Here is a 25003-nt window from a genome sequence, read left to right as displayed (position 1 = left end):
TATACATATAAGAATTTTCATACTTTCAAAACATTTCAAATCATTTACTTATTGCAGTAGTTTTAATCTTTTGGTCTATTAATTAAACTAAAGAAGTTTAAGCATATATAAAAATTCAAATATAGAACACATTTAAAGAGCAAATACACTTAGAATGTTTTTTCTTATAAATAGGTAATAGGATAACTAATGAAACTAATGTTTGGAAAGGACAAGATGTGTTGTCTTTACAGAACCAAAAACGTTCCATATAAAAAGGTTAATTATGACTAAGAACAGTTGTGAAGAGCTAAATGAGAGACGAAAGATCTCAAAAGTCGAAAATAAGCATATAAATCATCCATACCAATATCTAAGATGAGATAAGACTGAAAGTCAACGTTACAACTACATGTCAATAATTAATAATTAAACATGTATATATCTTAATCAGTTTTTCTTACCTGAAACAGGCAAAAAGAACTTGAAAATATCCTTAATAGTTTTGACTCATTATTCTAATGGGACATACAAGGAATAAATAAATTCATCTTCGGTTATCTTTGTCTTAGGGAGTTTCTTTATACTCTCTTAATTTATCAACGGGGAATTTTGGAAAAAATATATTGTAAATGCTGTCAGCACAAAAAGACTGAACCTCTGTACTAGGTAGAATGTACATGTAAATAACTTAAACAAATTTAAAAGTTTAATTCATGAAATGTCAACAACACCTTTTATTGGCAGGAGATGCTTACAGTTAAAAAAACTGACCACCAAAAAAGAGCCAAGAGTTCTGAAAGTGGCGTTCAACACTAATCAATCAATCAATAACAAAAGATTATTAGTATTGTATACAGGAATGATCAAAGGACCAATTCAGAATGGTGTTGCATTAAATGAATGTAACTGTGTTTGGATTTTTGCTATTCATAGACGTCAATTGCGAGAGACAAACTACTGAAAATTTAGACAGCATTTCTAATGCGTTTTTTTCTTTCTTCATTTTTATATTTTAACTCTTTTATTGAAGAGCCATGTTTTTGCTAGTTGCTTTGTGCATTATTGGATCCAGCGTTCTAACATGTGCACAGAAAGATGGTATGTATTTTATATGTCCAATTGTTTTTGTTGCTACGCACGCATTTCAAATATTCATATAATTTCCTAGCGGTGATTTAAGTTCTGATAATTTTGCCCGCAAAAAATCTAAAACGATGGTTTACTATTCATAAAAATATTTGAAATGAAACAGATAGACCAAGGTAAATCGTGGTATGTACTATCCTTATGTTTGTATGTATTATTGTTAAACAGCTTTGATGAGGCTATTCATTGGCTGATTATAAACAAGGTAAACATTCAATCGTTATGACAACTGATTTTTTCCCAATCGAAATAAAAAAGTATTTGCTACTAAAGGTTTTCAAGGCCTATGAACGGAGATATTTTAAAATTCACTCTAGAAGCAAACCAAGTGCTTTGATTCAAACATTTAAAATAATTTTAGTATGAAACGTTAGCATTAAAATAATGTTGTCGCAATGGTTGATATAATTGTTTGTGTACAAATTACCCTTCGACGGCAATTGCTGTAATATAAAATATCGTCTGTATTAGTGATGGTATCTTAGATTTAAAAAATTTTGTTTTATATATTCATCATTTAATCCATAATTGACTGCTTAGTTGGTAATGTAGTACATACTAGAATATAATCTATTTTTGTTTCAAATGAGTCTTGCGATAAATTTAAGATACCATCATCTTCCTCCTCCTACTGAACAAGTTTATTTTATTTTTTAAAAAAAATACAACCAAAAACAAGCTGTGTTTAAATTTTCCGTGTAAACAAAGAGAGAACTTACTGTTCTTATATTTTCGCATGGAATGTATAAAACATAAGACTATAGTATATACATGTACCTTTCAAATGATTGTTATCTCTACTTAACATTAAGCCCGCTGTTATGTGGTATCCTGAAAACCCAGAAAAGAGACCATGGGATTAAAAAAAAAAACATTGTGAAAGTCTCCAATTTTCCCCGTTGTAATTTGAACGATCCGTGAGAAATTGACCCCTATATTTGATTCAAGTAGAATGTCAAATGTACAATGGGTTGGGAAGAGTGATCAATTCAGGAATATTACATTTTTTTTTTCATTCGTTCCGTTGGTTGATAAAGTCTAACGTTTGATTTTTGTCAGTTTTTATGGACTCCCACTTTTTTTTAATTAACCTAAGAGTCCGGTAATTTCGGTACACTTTTTTCCATGGATAAATGCTAGGGAGATCAAAATACCATAGCTTAGTATATAAAGTCAAAGTGTTAAATCTTTTCTAACATGTTTTTATTTTAACTAGATACTCATTGGAACGGTATCACTCTGTAAAGAAGTTTGAAAAACTGTGATGATTTAAAATATGACATTTATGAAAGGGGAGTTCAATTCTCTATTGAAGGGGATTCAAAATACCATGGCTCGGTAAAAATGTTACACAATATTATCGAAAAAGTTAAATTTTTATCAAATATTTATTTGTACATTATTAAAGTTTGAATAACAGTTATGATTTGAAATCTGCCGTCTAATTTAGAACGTTTTTTGATTAACTATTGTGGATTTGAACATGTTACTTCTGTTGGAGGGAGGAAAACATTATCAAAGGTAGGGGATCAGCATACAATGGCGGAGTAAAATTGTTAAAAAATAATTATGTTTTATTCATACCAAATATTTACTCGTTCATACATCTAATAAGTGACGCGCATGAATGGATCAAAGAGATTTCAACTGTCTCTATCTACTACCTAGCGAAACCACAACCAAGGGAACGGGCTTGGCAGAATCAGCGGGGATTTATTACTACATTAAGTTTTTAAATAACTATGATGATTTGTTCATCTGTCGTTTTTTGAAGAGGTTCTTTAATTTTTCATAACAGTGTGAATAAAATATAATGGCTTAGTTAAAGTGTACAAAAATCTTTACAACATATTTGATCAAATACCAACCACTTATATGAGCATGATTAATACATCCAGTAGTTTGATTCATGATAAGATTTGAATATCTGATTTTGTTTAGGAGTTAATTTTCCATGATAAGGGGATGAATGAAAGAGTTAAAAATCTTTCTCATTTTCATCATCATATAAAATACTTATTGGAACATTATTAAACAGTATAATTTGAATATTTATATTGATACGAAAATTCGCAGTCTATAGAAGAATGCCATGGCCGAGTAAAAGTTTTAAACAATCCTTTCTTACAACATTTATGTAAAACACAACCTTATTGGCACATCATACTAAGTAAAGTAGTTTGTATAACTATGACGATATGAACATCTAATGTCTTATAGGGAGTTTGAATTTTCCATGGTAGGGGCACAAATACAAATGATTTTCAACATGATTTATTTATACGAAATACTTGCTCGAGCATTATAAAAGTCGTTACAAAGCCTATGATGATTTGGAAGTTCTATTTATCATTGAAAAAAGGGGGCGATAAAAATACGATGGCGATGTAAAGGTGTAAAGAAGTCTTAAAAGTTTCTGATTTGTTTTATTAATGTGTTATAACTTTTTATAGTATTTTTTGAACAACTTTGATAATTTAAAATTTTAAAGACTTGACATCATTTAGGACGAATGAAACACATTATGTCATCTAAAGATGAGCATGAGCAAAACTCTACTGAATATACAAAGTTTGCATGAATGGTGAATATAGATGTTTATTTCATGTTTATTTCATATATATTCAGAATTTTTTCCTGTTATTCGGAAGTTTAAACTCTGGATCAAAAGATAAATAAAAGATTGAAAGTAACTTATAAAGAGTGCAAAACATTTATTTAACGTGTATATGAAGTAAATTTGAATTACAACAGAACTTGAACTGAATTTTAAAAATATCTGTATTTAAATATTTTCGACATATTTCGGAAGTATGAAATCATCTTGTTGACTCCATAATAAAGCATTTATACATATAAGAATTTTCATACTTTCAAAACATTTCAAATCATTTACTTATTGCAGTAGTTTTAATCTTTTGGTCTATTAATTAAACTAAAGAAGTTTAAGCATATATAAAAATTCAAATATAGAACACATTTAAAGAGCAAATACACTTAGAATGTTTTTTCTTATAAATAGGTAATAGGATAACTAATGAAACTAATGTTTGGAAAGGACAAGATGTGTTGTCTTTACAGAACCAAAAACGTTCCATATAAAAAGGTTAATTATGACTAAGAACAGTTGTGAAGAGCTAAATGAGAGACGAAAGATCTCAAAAGTCGAAAATAAGCATATAAATCATCCATACCAATATCTAAGATGAGATAAGACTGAAAGTCAACGTTACAACTACATGTCAATAATTAATAATTAAACATGTATATATCTTAATCAGTTTTTCTTACCTGAAACAGGCAAAAAGAACTTGAAAATATCCTTAATAGTTTTGACTCATTATTCTAATGGGACATACAAGGAATAAATAAATTCATCTTCGGTTATCTTTGTCTTAGGGAGTTTCTTTATACTCTCTTAATTTATCAACGGGGAATTTTGGAAAAAATATATTGTAAATGCTGTCAGCACAAAAAGACTGAACCTCTGTACTAGGTAGAATGTACATGTAAATAACTTAAACAAATTTAAAAGTTTAATTCATGAAATGTCAACAACACCTTTTATTGGCAGGAGATGCTTACAGTTAAAAAAACTGACCACCAAAAAAGAGCCAAGAGTTCTGAAAGTGGCGTTCAACACTAATCAATCAATCAATAACAAAAGATTATTAGTATTGTATACAGGAATGATCAAAGGACCAATTCAGAATGGTGTTGCATTAAATGAATGTAACTGTGTTTGGATTTTTGCTATTCATAGACGTCAATTGCGAGAGACAAACTACTGAAAATTTAGACAGCATTTCTAATGCGTTTTTTTCTTTCTTCATTTTTATATTTTAACTCTTTTATTGAAGAGCCATGTTTTTGCTAGTTGCTTTGTGCATTATTGGATCCAGCGTTCTAACATGTGCACAGAAAGATGGTATGTATTTTATATGTCCAATTGTTTTTGTTGCTACGCACGCATTTCAAATATTCATATAATTTCCTAGCGGTGATTTAAGTTCTGATAATTTTGCCCGCAAAAAATCTAAAACGATGGTTTACTATTCATAAAAATATTTGAAATGAAACAGATAGACCAAGGTAAATCGTGGTATGTACTATCCTTATGTTTGTATGTATTATTGTTAAACAGCTTTGATGAGGCTATTCATTGGCTGATAATAAACAAGGTAAACATTCAATCGTTATGACAACTGATTTTTTCCCAATCGAAATAAAAAAGTATTTGCTACTAAAGGTTTTCAAGGCCTATGAACGGAGATATTTTAAAATTCACTCTAGAAGCAAACCAAGTGCTTTGATTCAAACATTTAAAATAATTTTAGTATGAAACGTTAGCATTAAAATAATGTTGTCGCAATGGTTGATATAATTGTTTGTGTGCAAATTACCCTTCGACGGCAATTGCTGTAATATAAAATATCGTCTGTATTAGTGATGGTATCTTAGATTTAAAAAATTTTGTTTTATATATTCATCATTTAATCCATAATTGACTGCTTAGTTGGTAATGTAGTACATACTAGGATATAATCTATTTTTGTTTCAAATGAGTCTTGCGATAAATTTAAGATACCATCATCTTCCTCCTCCTACTGAACAAGTTTATTTTATTTTTTACTTGTTTTCTACATCCTTTTTTTAAAAGAAAATTATCTTGATGTTTTATGATCCCGTTCTTAAAAAATAATAATTGATTGTGTTGGCAATGTGCAGTTAGTTATTTATTAACGCTTTTTTGCAATTTTTTTTTCAATGTATAATGTCAGTTTCAGGCTTTTCGGTGGTAATTTGCACATTTCGCCACAGTTTTGGAAATGAAAAACCAATTTGTTTTCATCATGAAATTACTTTGAATTGCTTATCGATTATTTTTCATTATTTCAGGTGATATACGATTAATTTCAAGAAGACTAGAGATATATTTTAACCGAACATGGGGCACAGTTTGCAATGACGACTTTGGCGATATTGATGCTATTGTGGCTTGTAAACAACTTGGCTACAAGTAAATATACTTTTTTCCATGTCCGTTGATATGTGTGCATGCAGTCACAAAGTCTACAGATTCTATTGGGTTAATAATCCTTTTAAAAGATGTATGCTATAAATGTTAAATGTTATTTTCGTATCTATTCAAATCTGTTCTCTTTATATCCATATTTCATCATACACTAGTCAATGGATTTTATTAATACCGGACAACTTTGATTTCACAATCATCTGAACAGTCTCAACTTAAACGTTAAGTCTTGTCTGGAGTTAAAATAGGTTTTTCTCAGATATTTTTGTTTGATATTAAGACATATTGTTTAAAGTCAACCCAGTACTGTTCAGTAGCTTTTCAGTCAGTTCAGCATGTCCATGTTTGCATCTAGGTAGAATACTACTTCTGAACAGCCTTTATATGGACTAAAAAGATAATAACTGACTGTAAGTGTATTGGCTTAACGGTACTGAATTTACTGCAGTAAATTAGTCGGATTGTTGATTGAAAGACTGAACTAGACTACCACCATTCCCTTTGTGAAATTGAAAAATTGTTTAAAAGAAATAATCCACAACTCTTTTCAACATAAAAATGGTAGCATACTTGTATGCTATAAATGTATTACTTTGGGATACCATACGGCATATTTTGTTAATAGTGAACAAAAAGGTAACACATGCTACACAGAGGAACAAGTGATCAGTATGCTGGAGTTTCTTATTAACAATATATTTGTTGAATTTGGTGGTAGACTTTTTCAACAAATTGTAGGCATTCCCATGGGAATAAACTGTGCGCCTCTCCTTGTCGACCTCTTCTTATTTTCATATGAGTCTGAGTTCCTTCAGACACGAGTCAAAAACAAGATGATCAAAGAAGCCAGATTATTTAATTTCACATTCAGATATATTGGTGATGTTCTTTCTATTAACAATCCAAACTTTTCTAATTGGGTTCCATTAATATATCCTACAGAACTAGAAATTAAAGAAACAACAGACACGGCTTCCTCTACCTCATGTTTAGACTTATACCTCGAATTTGACATAAGCGGTCATCTCAGTACCAGAATATATGACAAACGATACGATTTTAATTTTCAAATTATCAATTTCCCCCACCTTAGTAGCAATATACCAACTTCACCTGCATATGCATTTCCCACTTTATTCGGTATTCAAGAGCTTGCAGCTGCTACTCAGACTTGGTAAAACGACACCAGTGTCTGAGCAGAAAGTTGTACCAGGGGTATGTCAAAGAACGTCTCGTCCTTTTTCTAAAAAAGTTCATTGGAAGATACCAAGACCTTGTTGATAAATATTCCGTATCAACTTTACAAATAATACACGATGGTCTATAAGTGTAGATTCTAGATACTGACTTTGTTTATCATCTTAATAACGTTTTATAGTATTCTTTTCTTTGTCTGTGAATATTACTTTTACTGTTTAGTCTATATTTGGTAATGTCCATTTGACGTGGCTCGGTATTTATACATCCCGTAATTGTGTTGTGCTATGGTGAATTTTTGTATTCTTGTCTTTCGTTTTTGCTGGTGTGCTATGTCTGTATGCCTTTTTGTGTTTCTCTGTTGACATATTTGTTTGTTTTTATAGTGATTGAGATTATAACACAATATTGACTGCTGTACCCTTATTTTTGACATTTTTACCTATTATGTCTGTTTGTTTCGTTCACACATCGTTGTCAATTTGATAGAATTTAATGCGACTGTCATACAAGTGAGAGGTTTAGCTAGCTATAAAACCAGATTTAATCCACCATTGTCTACATAAGAAAATGCCTGCACCAAGTTAGGAATATGACAGTTGTTATCCATTCGTTTGATATGTTTGAGCTTTTGATTTTGCCATTTGATTATGGACTTTCCGTTTTGAATTTTCCTCGCAGTTCGGTATTTTTGTTATTTTACTTTTGACTTGATTGTTGTCCTACTAGTGTATTTACAAGGTCTGAGAATATGAGCTCGTTTCTTCCTGTAAATCACCTAGGGTTGCTTCAGTTTGTCCATTCAATGACCCGGCAAAGAACATACAATTATATATTAGACCAAATGTTCACTACACCATACATGTATCTGAAAAGGTTATACGTAATCCATCCAACGCGAAGTACCATCATATTTAATGGTTTACCATAAACATCATTTTAAAAAGAGTAAACAGTATATGATAAGTACTTTGAATTTTTGTTGAGGGTTGCACTTTGTAAAAATTCGATTATGGTCTATCCCTTTTGATTTATAATTGCTTAGTACAGATTTTGATTTGACATCTAAAGACTCAATATTTCACCTGGAAAAGAGAATGTATCACCCTCGGCTAATCGGTCCGTGTAACACTTTACAATTTAAAATTCTGAAAAGTTTTAAAATTTTATTTTTATTTATTTTTAATTCAAGTTTTAAAATACAAATATTCCAAATTTATGAAATTTTTTGAAATTTATAAAATTTCACCAAATTATAAAATTCGTTTTAAAATTTGATAGTTTAGATATTTAATTAAACTTTAAAAATACTAAACTCAACGTGCAGTTTTGATTATTCCGCTTTTTGAAAGTTTGATTTTTTTTATTTTTGATTAGGAAATTAAAAAAAAAAACGGGCGAAGAGAGAACATATGTATCATTATCACGTTTGTGGTATCTCTAAAATACGAAACGGAACGGAACGAACCACAACAACACGAAATTTGCCAAAACGAAACAAAACGAAATATGACATACGAAATGAAATGAACATTAAATATAAAACAAGAGGCAGACAGATCTAAGCATAGAAAATTGAATTAAAAAATAAATTTTGTCTTAAAAGCGGAGAATTAATTTTAAAATAAGAAACACTTTGATTATGATCATTCTAAAGTAGGAATAAAATGTATGAAATGATTTAAATAATTTTTAATTGCCAAAAAAAAATTTATTTTAAGACGAGGTTGTATTTCTTTAAACAAAATTGGAACTCACATGAGATATTAGAAATTTTAAGGTTTTGCATCTATTGAAAAAAAAATAATTTATAAACCTATCTAAAAATGCATAAAAAATATTATTTTACTTATAAAAAAGTCTTTAACAGAAGCTAAGCGCTTATATAATTCATTCTGAATAATTTAGATTTTCACAATTAATAAACAAATAAAAGCGAATTTCGAATTTATTGGTGGAAATGGGAAAAAAAATGAATTCTAGGTTGGATAGATAACTCCTTTTTGACTATCGGTTTGTTCTACACTTTTGACCAAACGTCACTTGCTTGATAAAGCGCCCATCATTTAGGAGTACTGACATGAGTACTGACATGATTTATAACAAACCTTTATAAAATTGTTCACCTCCAAGGGGTATCGGGAACAGAAATATTGTCATATACGTCCTGTTCCGACCTGCAGTAAAACCGTTGCAATAGTGGGGCGTCCGTTTGGTTGTGCGAGATGTACAAATATTGAGTCACGTCCGGTCAGAGTTGGGCGCGAAGAGAGTGACACGCTCTCTGTACGTTACAACATCTCTTTGAGGGGTCCGTTGGTGGCCTGTGAAAACGGTTAAATTTGATCAACATTATAATATGGTATGTGACTGATTTGGAACATATAATATTGTTCTTCACTAAATCATAATTGTAAAAGTAGAAAAAACAGTTTGGAATACCAAGAATGCCTTCTTTCTTATTCACATTTTCTTTCAAAACTCGGGATCGTTTGTTAATAAACCTGGACGTTTAAAAGTTTGCTGTCGAAATTACCCAGACAATGTAAAAAGCTGATATTTTAAGTTAAAAGGTAGTTTGTGCATAATATATATATAATATTTAGAATAAGATGAACAGTCATGAATAAAACTATCATACTTGCGAAATAGCAGTAAATTGATCTAGTCGCATTTGATATCACTTGAAAAAATCTGATCTACACTCGAAAAAAGTGAACCGAAAGAACTTCTTACTCTGCACCTGATTTCAATCCCGTTAATTGGAAGGTTCGTGTTGCTCAGTCTATATTTTTCTGTGTAGTGTTTTGTGGACTTGTTCGTCTTAACGTCCTCTTTCGTTTTTTTGCCATGGCGTTATCACTTTTTTTCATATTAATGATAAAATTTAATCCTTGAAATGAATTAATACTGTTGTCAGCTGACAAAAAGATTAAAAAATGATGAATCAATCAACTAGCAAGTAATAGATAACAACACAACTCCGAACTACTTGACATCAAATATATAACATTTATCTAATGGGCTGTGTATATCAATTACGGCTAGTTCATCTTTGTAATCAAAATATTTTATAACATCACGACGATACCAAAATCTATATTTATCCATTTACCTAATACTGTAAATTCAGAAATTATTTTGTGCATATCTTATTGCTATTGGTACAAGCTTGAATATTGCGATTTCAGGAAATGTTGGAAACAAATAATGCTATAAAAATTCAAATGCAAGTTTTATTTTTGCTACACCTAACTCTTCGCAATTTTCGCAATAATAAAATCATCTGAAACATTTACAGAATGCTATCAAATTAAAATATATACAACGGTACTTTGCATAATGAAAACTACAACGCACAATTCAGGGATATGTACAAATTAAATACAACCTTACACTCGGCCCTCCAGATGGGACAGGCGTTCACTATCAGACAGTGCTGACAGGTACAGAATGTCCACCAGTTGGTACATTCATCTCTGTCATTTCTGATTATATCAGTACCACTGGTACGGATAGTTTGTCCCCAGTTCAAAATGACTTTTCATTAGTATCTAATAATGTATCATAATTTAACATACCCTCTATCGACCTGCTCTTGTGGTATGATTGGCAATGAAACAACTCTCGACAAAGACCAAATGACAAATAAGTAAACAACTATAGGTCATCATACTGCCTTCAATAATGAGATATCAAATTTCGAAAATAATTTAGAAATAAATAAAAGAATAAGTAAAACGCCCATTTCTAGGATTGAAAATAAAATTCAAGTTTTCGCAAAGCGTTTTGTCTTCGTTTTTCCCAACAAAGCAGCCAACAGTGTGGTGGTGGTATGACGTAAATACTACACGGAAGTCCTTAAGGGTGAAATTATGCATTCAACAACATTCAAGGCCGTACGCTCCGCTGAGAGTCATATATGTAATAATCATGTCACAACCACAGCTAAGCTTAAGGCATCAACGAACATTTGAAGGTCCCCACTATGTATTGGTTACATAAACTACACAAACAAAAAAAAAACCAGTTAAATATCATTTCATCTCGGCCCTAGTAAGTGTTCTACTTCTAGAGTTTCAGTGCGTTAAACGAGTTCCTTAAGTACTGTCAAAGAACTGGTCATTAATTTTTGTAATAAAACATATGCAAATTATAGTGGAATTAATCATTTTTGTAGTGTAAAATATTCTTTGAATGTTTTAGTTAAATTACGTACTTTTGAAGGTCCTTTTGATTCGGTTGACAGTTTTGACTTTTCCACTCTTTACACTACACTTCTACACAATCTTATCAAACAAAATTTTTCCTACTTAATTGAATGATCGTTCGATAAATCTAATTGCAAATTTGTTGGCTGCAACTCATATAAAGCAGCGCTTTTTTCAAACGAGAAAGGTAAATATGCTTAATATAGTTACTGGAGGTGTGATTAGATGATTACATCCATAACATCGTTTCGGCAATAAAGTTTATCGACAGATTGTAGGTATTCCAATTGGCACTAGTTGTGCCCCTTTAGTAGAATACTTGTTTCTGTACTATTAAGAATCAGTTTATGGCCAAACTCAGTAAAGTCCCGTCTAAATTCCATTTAGTTGATAAATTCAACAACACTTACCGTTATCTTGATGATATTTTTTCGTTAAATAATCAAGAATTCTCTAAATATACCGCCGAAATTAACCATAGGCAACCTAGTTTAAAAAAATGAAGTATTAACATCTATGAGTGTCCTTTCCGAGATTCAGATATTTCAGTTTTACACCAGAAACTCTACACAAAAATTTACTACAAAAGGTATTATTTTCTTTTTCCTTTTTTGGACGGTGACGTTCCTCTGACACCATCTTTCGGTGTTTATATATCCCTATTCATTTGTTATATCTGTGTCTGTAGTGACGTTTTGGATTTCAATGAGCGTTATCTATGCTTTACTGATAAATTATTAAGTCAGGGATTTCGTTACCACAAATTACTTAAAACCTTTACTAAATTCTTCGAAAGATACTTTGCAAGTTTGGCTGTACCAGTAAAAAATCATTTCAGACGGATAGCACATCCTGAATTTTACGGTGATGATGTTTACAGAGCCCGGACATATATATACGATCCGGGTAAACTTATTAATCCTTAAAATAAACCTATTCCAAAAGGTTACCAATTCAACACTGTAATTAGATCTTTGAATATTGTTTTTATTGAAATAAACATTAACTTTTTTATTAGTAAATTAAAATAATTCTAATAGTTTTGTTATACACATATGCGCTTTAACGGTATTACAATCTGTCGATCCTTTATTTTGTCATTGTACAAGGTCATGTTTTTCTCTAACTGTTTAATGACGTCTTTACACTAAATCCATTGCATGTTGGATGTGTTCTGCTTGAAATTTTAGTATTAGATACATGATTTTTTATCAGTTGTTATTGTGAGCCCTCTCAAATCTGTACTTAGTGTCCTTTTTGTTGTTATGGATGAGGAATGGATAAATAACCTGCCACGCCCGGCCTGTGTTTGTGTTTGATGTTTTTTCTGTGTTGAATCGATCTGATGAGCCTTTTTCAATTGATTTTAATAGTTTGTTCTTATGTTGTGCTGTTACACAACTGAACAAGATTAGGAAGGGGGTTAAGCGTTCACAAACATGTTCAAACCCCGCCTTATTCTTTATGTGCCTGTCTTTAGTCAGTAGCCTGTATTTCAGTGGTTGTCGTTGGTTCATGTCTGTCATATTTGTTTTTCGTTAATTGTTTTGTTATAAATTAGGCCGTTTGTTTTCCCAATTTAATTGTTTCACATTTTTTATGTTGGGGGTCTTTCATAGTCGACTATACGATATAGGTTTTTCTCATTGTTGAAGGCCGTACGGTTGCCTATACTTGCTTACATCCACTTTATTTGAACTTTGGTGGATAGTTGTCTCATTGGCAATCATACCTCATATCCTTAGTTTTATATCAACTCATAAAATCGATACAAAGCACATAAAACCCATAACAAAAACACAACAGACACAAAGTAGATATCTGAGAGTACTTCTAGTTACTGAAATTTAGTTCAAAGCCAAAAACAACTAATCAAAAATAATGTGTCTTAGACTGAAATGTCAATTATTTCACACCCAACATTGAAAAGATTTAGTGAAAAGACGTCATTAATAGTCAGAGAAAACATGACCTTGTGCAATGCCAAGATATAGATATCGACAGATTATAGAACTGTGAATGTACCTATGTGTATAACAATTATTTTCAGTTCGGTTTTAATCTACTGATAAAAAAATCAATATTTAAACCGATCAAAACAATGCTCATAAATATAATTACAGGGTTGAATTGATAACCTTCGGAAAAGTTTATTTATTCATTTTTATATAATCCTTGCTGAATACATTGATTTCCTTTACAGTGATCTCCCTGAACATAGGATTTTGTCATAAGGAAAAGAATACCCTTCGACCACGTTATTAACTTTTCCAGCAAATATTTGAATCAAGGAATTTCTATAATATAAGGATATTTCTCTGGTCTGTAACATTTACCAATAAAAACATAAATAACGATGTAATAAACATTACAGCATATCTTAAGAGGACATCTTTCAGCGGAAAATATTTTTGGGAAAGGACTACGCTCATATATTCTAATGTTTATGATAAAATTATTGGAAGTAATAAAGAAAATTTGAACGACAAAATACCAAAAAATGGCCTCATCATATATTTTCCATGAAATAAATATCGATGAAATATTTTGATTACATTCGAATTTATTGGAAGACTATGTTGATATATATTTCGTATCAACTTCACAAATAATACATGATGGTCTTGAAGTATAGATTCTAGGTACTGACGTTGTTTATCATTTTAATAACGTGTTAATGTTTCCCCTTTTTTGTCCTTGTATATTTTTAACCTTTTCTGTTTTGATTATACTCATGACGTGGCTTGATACTTATACATCCCGTCATTGTCTTACTGTGCTTTTTGTTTAATTTTGAATTCTTGTCTTTCATTTCTGCTTATGTACTTTGTCTATATGAAATTTTGTGTTTCTTTGTAGAAACAGTTTTTAATATGATTAAGATTATATTACAATGTTGACTGCAGTACCCTAATTTTTGACGTTTTTACCTATTATGTCTGTTTGTTTTGGTCACACATTGTTGTAAATATTTTGGAATTCAATACAACTGTCATACAATTGGAAGGTTTAGCTAGATATAGGACCGGGTTTTGTCCGCTATTTTCTACATCAGGAAATGCATGTGCCAGGTCAGGAATATGACAGTTGTTTTCCATTCGCTGGATGTGTTTGAGCTTTTGATTTTGAATTTCCCTTGGAGTTCTGTATTTTTGTTATTTTACTTTTTACATAACTGACACGAATAACTGAGCTTAATATGTCAAAAAGCAGACATATGAGCATTTGAGTTTTGTTTAACATGTAGGTCATAATAAACAATGAACAAATGATTAAACCGAATTCCATAAAGGCATTTTCCATATTAGCAAACTTATCCCGGAGCGTTTATCCAAGTCATGATAAAAGCAATATTTGCATTTTTACAGCGATGGAATTTCCTTGGACTCCATTGTAGATGATGGTACTGGTAACATTTGGCTTGATGATGTGGGATGTGAGGGAAACGAACCCACATTTGCTGATTGTCCAAATAAAGGATGGGGTGTGCACAACTGTGGGCATGGAGAAGACGTAGGAATCAAATGTTTCAACCGCTATGATGGTTAGCATTAGCATGTTATATCAACATAACTTTCCATTTATAAAACATCAAAAAAATAGCATGCACAATTCCCCGAATCCGCTACAATGTATGTCATGTGGCTTGAAAATGACAATGTCATTCTAATGTAGATATAATTTTTTGGTTTGCCATTTTGAAAGACATACTATACAAACATTATGCTTTTCAAGCCATACTCGTGTTTTGGGGAGCTTTTTCTGACTTTTTCTCCTTACTTCTTATAAATTTTGCTATAATAGAAATCCTTTTCCTAAGTAATGCTTTAATACATATACAGTTATAAGTAAATGAAATTGTTTTTGAAGCAGTAACAACAAATTATTCACTAAAAGGGAGGCATCTTATTACCCCTCTCTGGGGCGCGGCGTAAATTTATGTTTTACGTACGGACTTATTGAAACTTTCATGGAGTCAGTAAACTTTGATATGGATATAAAAAAGAAGACGTGGTGTGATTGCAAATGAGATAAAATTGAGAATGGAAATGGGGAATATATCAAAGAGACAACAACCCGACCAAAGAGCAGAAAACAGCCGAAGGCCACCACTGGGTCTTCAACACAGCGAGAAAATCCCGCATCCGGAGGCGGTCTTCAGCTGGCCCCTAAATAAAAATGTGTACTAGTTCAATGAAGATGGACGTCATACTAAACTCCAAAACATATAAATGAACTAAAATTAAAAAAAACATACAAGACTAACAAAGGTCAGAGGCTCCTGACTTGGGACAGGCGCAAAAATGCGGCGGGGTTAAACATGTTTTGTAAGATCTCAACCCTCCCCTTATACCTCTAGCCAATGTAGAATAAACAAACACACAGCAATACGCACAGTTGAACTCAGTTTAAAAGAAGTCCGAGTCCGGTGTCAGAATAGGTAACAAAAGAAACTAAGCAAAATGACAATGATACATAAATGAACAAAGGACTACTAGCAGTTACTGACATGCCAGCTCCAGACCTCAATTAAACTGGTTGAAAAATTATGTCTTCATTATATGAAAATCAAACACAATCCCTCCCGTTAGGGGTTTAGTATCATATCATCATAAAATATATGAGAAGAACATAACGCGTATCATGTCAACAACTGGTTTTAGAACAAATGTGTTTATTTCCGATGCAAAGACCCTGTGGGTGAATCAATATTAATACCAAAATATGCCATCTTTAATGACCTGATAACAGTATCGTAACCATATCCCTTCTGAATGAGTCCGTTTAAATGTTTTCTTAGCTTTTGAGGTAAATGGCGACATTTTTGTGCTTTGTAAAGAATATTACCATCAAAGATTGGATGTGAAATACCTGAACGTATAAAATGTCTGCATGTTGATTTATATTTACGAAATAAATGATGTCCTTGTACCGATGATAAAATATAGAAAATGTTTTGACAACTCTTCACAAGAGACCAAATGACACAGAAATTAACAACTATAGTTTATTCGGCTTGAATACTTCCATTACTCATTTATTATCACATTTCTTGCATAGATGTGTGAAAGTTACACCAAAATTTTGATTTATTGACCTAAAGAGTTGAAATTTTGAGGAAATGAGAGGTGTAATTGGACCAAAAGAGACCCTATAATGAAGACAAAGAAAGAGGTCCATTAGTGGTATTTATCATTCTAGAGTCATCTTTTGTATCATATTCAACTGTTTTAAGGCAGATGATATAAATATTTGATCATTTATTGGTCCACACTAAGAAGAATTTTTTGCTGGAATCGCTGTAGATGTCATCTTACATTATACTAAATTTTTCTCAAACTATTGAAAAAAGTAAAATCACAAAAATACCGAACTCCGAGGAAAATTAAAAAAGGAAAGTCCCCAATCAAATGGCAAAATCAAAAGTTCAAACACATCAAACGAATGGATAACAACTGTCATATTCCTGACTTGGTACATGCATTTCCTTATGTAGAAAATGGTGGATTGAACCTGGTTTTAAAGCTAGCTGAACTGATTATGAGAAAACTTGACAATAATACTTGAAATAACCAGTATTACAAAGAAACAAAATCCCATTCAGTTTATACAACAAAAAAGTCTTCTTTAGGTGTAATACCACCAAATCATAGTACCTCACATCCGGTTGCATACGATATCTTGGGTGTTTCAAAGCACCATTCCTTTTTTTATTTGGTGTTTCTATAATAACATAAACGGTAACATTTTTTTTCTTCAACAGATGCGCATTTCGACAATCAATGTCTCTTCAGTGATGCTCGAGACCAAAATATTTGAAAATCCAAAGCTTATTAAAAATATGAAGATCTATAAACCAAAAAGGACAAAAAAATATAGCCAAAGCTAGGCAAAGAATCAGAGCTTTGCATGAGGGAAATACATTCCTTAGTTTTAAATAATTTCCAAAATTTTGTAACAGCAAATTTTGATAACACAAAATCCGTATTTTCATGCTTGGTTACATGGTTACTAAAGCTTGTAAACAGAAAAGAAAGGGGTGGACATTTGACTGGTTACTAAGTAACTTCCAGTGATGGTTATTATTTTATATGAAATGAAATGTTATGTGAACTTTTGTCTGTACTACTGAACAGGATAAAACTTTACCCATGCCAAGTATTTCCTTAATTTGAAACAAAGGTAAATTCTGCACAATGTTTTTGAAAATTGCAAATTTAACAAAGACTTAAAAGGAAAACAATGGTGGTATTACACCTGGATGGAACACTTTGGGTTGAAATACGAGCCAAAGGTTAAAACTTCCTTCTTTGTCACTCATATCGTAAACCGAATGCAGACAGTGATTTCTGGACACGATTAAATCATACAATAGAAGCTGTTTTTTTTTCTTCAAATAAACGAAAATATACTGATCTGAATTCTGATCTTTTCAATGTCAACAGTAATAAACTTATTGATGTGTTCAATTTAAGAAATGGAATTGATAAAACAACAAGAGTTGCTAGTAAAGGTAGTACACTCTTAGATCCTATAATTAAAAGTGAATTTATGTCATACTATTTATCTGATGTTTCAAATATTTCCCACAGATTAGTGATCTCGAAGCAGCAGTAATATTTCTTGAGTGTCCATTAGCAATGTCAGGTCCTTTCAATAGTGAAGTGTAGATATATTATAAGATAGATAAAGATATTTTTTTTTAAATTATGGATTGGAGTGCACTTCTCCTCGATGACAAGGATATTAATGATGTATGCGAAATATTTACTGCAACGTTTTTAACATTGAAAGGGATGCATACCTACTAAGCAAGTTATTATACCAAAAAACGACAAACCGTGGTTCAATAACAATCTTACGTTAGGGGAGGGTTGTGATCTCGCTAACATGTTTAAACCCGCCACATTCTGTATATACGTGCCTGCCCCAAGTCAGTAGCCTGTAATTTAGTGGTTGTCGTTTGTTGCTGTGTTACATATTTGTTTTTCGTTCATTTTTTGTACATTAATTTGGCCGTTAGTTTTCTCGTTTGAATTGTTTTACATTTTGTCATTTCGGGGCCTTTTATAGCTGACTATGCGGTATGGGCTTTGCTAGTTGTTGAAGGTGGTACGGTGACCTATAGTTGTTAATTTCTGTGTCATTTGGTCTCTTGTGAAGCGTTGTCTAATTGGCAATCATACCACATCTTCTTTTTTATATATATTAAAAGAGAAATACGCACTAAAGATCGATTACGAAAAAGGCTTTTAATTAATATTCTTGATCCAAAAAAAAGCCCCGGGACCAGATATGATTAACAACAGGATGTTCAAGATCTGTTCAGATAAACTTGCAATACCTCTTCAAGTTATATTCAACAAGTCTGTTAGTCAATATGTATTTACAACCAGCTGGAAAATTGCAAATGTTTTAGCTATTTCAGAAAATGGGGACTCATGTTTGCTTTATAATTTCAGACCTATATCTCTAATTAGCTCTGTGGGGATAGTTATTGAACCAGTTGTTTTAAAGACGCTCTGTCTGTCTACTGTAAAAATTGGTGTAAACGTGAAAAATCTGATAAAAAAATCTCTAGACAGTTATTTGAATAAAATTATGAATACTGTTAATATTCGTATATCTCATTTTGAAAACAATTCTGAAATTAGTAATAGGATCCATGATATTCCCATTTCTAGAATAAAAAATAACCTCCTAGTACTCGCAAAGCGGGTTGTGTCCGTACCGGCAGACAAAGCAGCAAACAATGTAGTGGTGTGACGCATATACTACACGGAAGTTCTTCAAAACGAAATTTCAAATTCATCTACATTCAGGTCCGTACGCTCCACAGAAAGTCAAATTGTAAACAAGCATATCACTGCTACTACCCAGCTTAAAGCCTTTTCCGAACATTTGAAAGTCCCTACTATGTACTGGTTACCTAAACTGCACAAAAAAACATTTAAATTCCGTTTCATCTCCGCAACTAGTAAGTGTTCTACTACCAATCTATCAGTGCTTCTAACTACTTCCTTTGCTACTGTCAAAGAACTTGTTATTAACTTTTGTAATAAAGCTTATGAAAATAATGGTGTTAATTATTTTTGGAGTGTTAAAAATTCTTTAGAGGTTTTAGATAAAATACATGCTTTTGATGGTCCTTTTAATTCTGTTGACAGTTATGATTTTTCTACTCTCTATACTACACTTCCACACAATCTTATCAAGAAAAAGTTTTCATATTTATATAAATGGTCTTTTGAAAAATCTCATTACAAATTTATTTGCTGTAACTCGTTTAAAGCCTTTTTCTGTAACGAAAAAGGAAAGTATGCTAGATACACTTACTGGAAATGTGAAGATATGATTCAAATTTTCTCCTGGACAACATATATGTACGTTTCGGCGATAAAGTGTATCGACAAGTAGTAGGCATTCCTATGGGCACTAACTGCGCCCCTTTAATAGCAGATTTATTCCTGTATTGCTATGAATCTCAGTTTATGACCAAACTCAGTAAAGACACGTCATTGTTACATTTGGTTGATACATTCAACAATACCTTCCGTTATCTAGATGATATTTTTTCGTTAAATAATCCAGAGTTCTCTAAATATACTACCGAAATTTACCCAAAAAGAACTTACTTTAACTAAATCTAACATAAACAGCAGTAGTTGTCCTTTTATAGATTTGGACATTTCAATCTCTAATGGAAAACTCCATACAAAAATTTACGACAAAAGAGACGACTTTTCATTCCCTATTGTTAATTTTCCTTTTTTAGACGGCGATGTTCCTTTGGCTCCATCATACGGTGTTTATATACCCCAACCCTTTCGTTATGCCCGTGTATGTAGTGATGTCATAGATTTTAACGAACGTAATCAATGCATCACTTGTAAATTATTAAGTCAGGGATTTCGTTACCATAAATTACGTAAAACTTTTACTAAATTGTTTCATAGATACAAAGATTTGATAAGTAAATTTGGCTGTACCTGTAGAAAACTTATTAAAAATGGTATTTCACATCCTAAATTTTACGGTAATATTGTACTTAAAGCGCGGAAATCACTATGACTTATTAGTAAAGGTTATCTTACCAATGTTAATTGTAATTAGATCTTTGAATATAGTTTACATTGGCACTAATATCGATTTTGTCATCAGCAAATTAAAACATAACTAAATTTGTATTCTATTCAAACGGGATGTACAAAGACACACCCTACTGCCTGTCGATACATTTATTTTTGGCATTGCACAAGTCATGTCTTCTTTGACTGTCCATGACGTTAAAACACTAAATCCCTGGGATGTGTTTTAGTTGATTTTAGTCTCTGATGCATGAATTTTTTATCATTTATTCTTTTTGGCTTTTAACTAGCTGTCAGTAACTGCGAGTACTCTCAAATCGTACTTTCTTGTTTATGACCTGCTTTTTTGTTATTTAATGTTATTAAGGGTTATATCTGGTCTATATACCAGCTTTGATAAGTGTTTGGTTTTACTATAAATTTTCACTTCTTCGTACTATGAACATCAAAATTATTTATTTTGTAAAAATATTTCCTTTCTCTATCTGAACTGTTCACGCATACCTAACAACGAAATTATTTTTATTTACCTGTGTTTAAAGTAATTGCAAATGGCTGATATTTTTGTTCAAGTATATTGTTTTTCTTAAATCGTTTAACATTTCACAGCGGTATAACATGTTACTTTAATTATTCTTCCCTTAGTTTATTTATTTTGTATTTGCATTGTATCATAGATCAAATTTATTTGTTCAGTGTATGTTCACCGGTGTTAATATGTCTTTTGATTGAGTTAAGCCATTTCAATTGATTTTTTATAGTGTATTTTTCTATGTTGTGATGTTACACTATTGTTTCAGATAAGGGTGAAGGTTTGGGACCATTAAAACGTTTAAACCCGCTGCAATTGTTTGCACCTGTCAGGAATCTGATGTTTAGTAGTTGTTGTTTGTTGATGTGGTTCTTAAGTGTTTCTCGTATCTCGTTTTTTATATAGATTATACCGTTGGTTTTCCCGTTTGAATGGTTTTACACTAGTAACTTTTTGGGCCCTTTATAGCTTGTTGTTCGGTGTGAGCCAAGGCTCCGTGTTGAAGACCGTACTTTGACCTATAATGGTTTACTTTTATAAATTTTGACTTGGATGGAGGGTTGTCTCATTGGCACTCATACCACATCTTCTTATATCTATATAATCATCTCTTTTATAACAAACTAATTTATGAATACCAACATGTTTTATGTTGTCAAAACATTCAACAGTGCAGCAGTTATTAGAAATATATGATTATGTCTTAAATGCACTAGAACCAAAAGAAATTTGCTGTTTTGTTTTTTTGCAATATCTCGAAGGCTTTTGACAAAGTGTGACATAATGGCTTACTACATAAAATGAAAGCCTATGGCATTGAGGGAAAGCTGTTAAATTGGTTAACTAGCTACCTTTATCAAAGAATACAAAAGGTTATCATTAATCATTCTCGGCACTTTGCATTTTTTTTCAGCTGAGGTACAATGTACCCCAAAGATCAGTTCTTGGTCCTTCATTGTTTAATGACATTGCAGAACAGTTAACTTATTTATGAAAATAACACTTTGTTCGTTTTATTTGGGTCATGACCAAGAACTTATACAATCTCTTGTTGGTTGTAACCTGAGACAGCTGGATGAATGGTCAAGAAAGTGGCTTATGTCTTTCAATCCTATAAATACCCAGAACTAATGATTTTCTCAAATATTTAGACACAAGATCTTAATTTTACTTTGAACTTAAAAGATATCAATTGTTCTATCTCATAAACATCTAAGGGTTTACATTTAGAAGTGACGCAAAATGGAATAATCATATTAAAGATATATAAAACAGTGATAAAAAGTATCTTAATTTAATGCGAAATCTTAAATATCAATATCCGACCAAAATTTGGAAAAAATATATATCTTGTATTTGTTAGACCAATTATTGAATATGCAACTGAAGTATTGGGGGGACAATTGTGGAAAAGTGTGTTCAATTGAATTAGAACAGCTTCAACTTGAAGGTTTACCTGTTTTTACAAATTCTAAAAGAGGTTGGTTGGGAAACTTTAGAGGAACGCAGAAAAAGAAGAAAATTACAATTGTTTTATAAATTCAGAATAATTATGCACCTGAATATGAATAAACTTTGGAATAATCTGAACACATCAGTTCGTAATGTAGACTCATAATTAAAATTCAAAATAATTATAAAAAACACGACATTAGAAATGAAGATCCATCTCAACATGATTTATATGGTCCTAGAAATGTGAGCTTTTGCCATCACTTGGCGTCCGTCGTCGTCGTCGTCGTCCGTCCGGTGTAAACTATTTCAAACATCTTCTCCTCTGAAACTACTGAACCAATTGCAGCCAAACTTATGCTGAATGATCCTTAGGTTATCTAGTATAAAATTTGTGTTTTATTAACAGTTTCGTAAAAAAAAACATGGCGCCATAGCTAAAAATAGAACATAGGGGTAAAATGCAGTTTTGGGCTTATATCTTAAAAACTTAAGCATTAAGAGCATTGACTGGGTTAAAAGCGTTCATTAGGTCAAGATCTACCTGCAGTAAAATTTGTTCAAACATGTTCAGCAAAGTAAGATCTACAACAAAGTCAATATTACTAAAATTATTAATTGGCCCCTTAAGGAGTAATTGGCCTTCAAAGACGATTTTACACAATTTGTTCATCATGTTGTTTAACTTTTAAAAATCTTCTACTCTGAAACTACTAAACTAATTTCAGCCAAACTTATGCTTAATGATCCTTATGGTATTATGTATAAATCTTGTGTTTTAATTTGTGTTTGATCCAAAAATATTGTCATCATGGGTTTAAATAGAACATAGGGTAAAATGTCGTTTATGACTTATATCTCAATACCATAGCATTTAGAGCAAATCTGATCAGAAGTAAAAATGTTTACAAAGTTAAGTTATACCTGCCTTGAAATTTTCAGTTGAATCAGACGACCCATAAAGGGGTAATTTGTTATTAGACTCATTAAGGATTTATTGCCCTTTTAAATAAATTTTACACAATTTGTTTATCAGGTTTGATAATTTTCATAAATCTTCTCCTCTGAAAATTTTGAACAAAGTTAGACAAACGTAGGCAGGTAATGGTCAAAAATGCACAGCTGGTCAAGATTTGTCAAAATTTGTCAGGATTTGTCAAGATTTGTTAGGGGGGTAATATTTAGACAAAACAAAAACCTAGTACATGGGCTTATTGCTTTTGAATTGGTATATTCTTTTTGCTGTTTTTTGTAATCTTAAATTTGATTATAGATATGGAGAGACTGTAAACAACAATTTGTTCAGCAAACAAATAACCACAAATAACTGAATATATATATATATATATTTTTTTTGTTAAATTGGTTCTGAGTTCGGGATCGCGCATTTTCCTTTATCATTTTCTACGTACATTGACTTCCTGTTTATCCTGAAAGGTAAGATCACATGATGTTAATGAACAACTTACAATAAATCACTGTGATGTTAGTCTTTTCTATGAATATTTGATAAATAAGATGAATGCATCTACAGTTTCATACCTATAAAAGATAATATCATGAAATCCATTTTTTTTAATTCTTTTTTTATCACTGAACGGTTTTGAAGATTTATAGACGTTTTGGAGTTTGTTTATACTGTAACATGTCAAGAAACTGGTGTTATACAATTAAACCTGTTGAAAAAATTGTTTTCATTACTTGCCTTAAAAATAACTGTATTTTGTCTTGTAAAAACAGACTTTATTACAGGCCCAGGTTCTCATTATCCTGATGCAATGTTGTCATCTATATTAATTATTATAGACATTTTGGCTCTCAGACATTAACTTATGGTTCATCATAACAAAGAGACACATATTTTCAAGTAAACACTATTCTGAGCACAGTCAAAAATCTTGTTAGTCGAGTAACCATAATAGGCGCTTCTCTCACTTCTACAGTTTAGCTCCTTTTCGTCGTCAATCGTCGTCTGTCGTCGTCCATAGTTAACTTTTACAAAAATCTTCTTCTCTGAAACTACTGTGCCAAATTTGGTCAAACTTGGCCACAATAATCATTGAGGTATCTAGTTTAAAAAATATGTCTGACGACCCCGCTTACCAACCAAGATGGCCGACATGGCTAAAACTAGAACATATGGGTAAAATGCAAGTTTGTCTATTATTTTAAAAACTTTTATAAATAGAGAAAATCTGACAGAGCAAACATGTTTAAAATGTTGAGCTCTACCAATTGTCCATATACGTCAAAACTGTCAGACAACATCTTATAGGAGTTATTGCTTTTAAATGACAAATTTTACCATTTTTTTCATTTTTGTCAATTATCTTGAAAACTATGGTAGAAAGAGATAAAC

At 31.4% G+C, this 25003-nt stretch overlaps 1 protein-coding gene across 1 annotated transcript in view; it reads left to right on the top strand.

Moving 5' to 3' along the window:
- The first annotated feature begins 5201 nt into the window (after positions 1-5201).
- The window catches only part of LOC127718775 (scavenger receptor cysteine-rich type 1 protein M130-like), an 81287-nt gene continuing 61485 nt past the window's right edge, over positions 5202-25003 (top strand). The window contains exons 1-3 of the mRNA XM_052224825.1: positions 5202-5220; positions 6028-6148; positions 14940-15115. Of these exons, the coding sequence (XP_052080785.1) occupies positions 5202-5220; positions 6028-6148; positions 14940-15115 (316 nt within the window). The remainder of the gene's footprint in view (positions 5221-6027; positions 6149-14939; positions 15116-25003) is intronic.

Source organism: Mytilus californianus, unplaced genomic scaffold (genome assembly GCF_021869535.1).
Source record: "Mytilus californianus isolate M0D057914Y unplaced genomic scaffold, xbMytCali1.0.p SCAF_10, whole genome shotgun sequence".
NCBI classification, from domain to species: Eukaryota; Metazoa; Mollusca; class Bivalvia; order Mytilida; family Mytilidae; genus Mytilus; species Mytilus californianus.
Note: the sequence above shows the minus strand (reverse complement) of the source record. Positions and strands in the feature narration are given on the sequence as shown.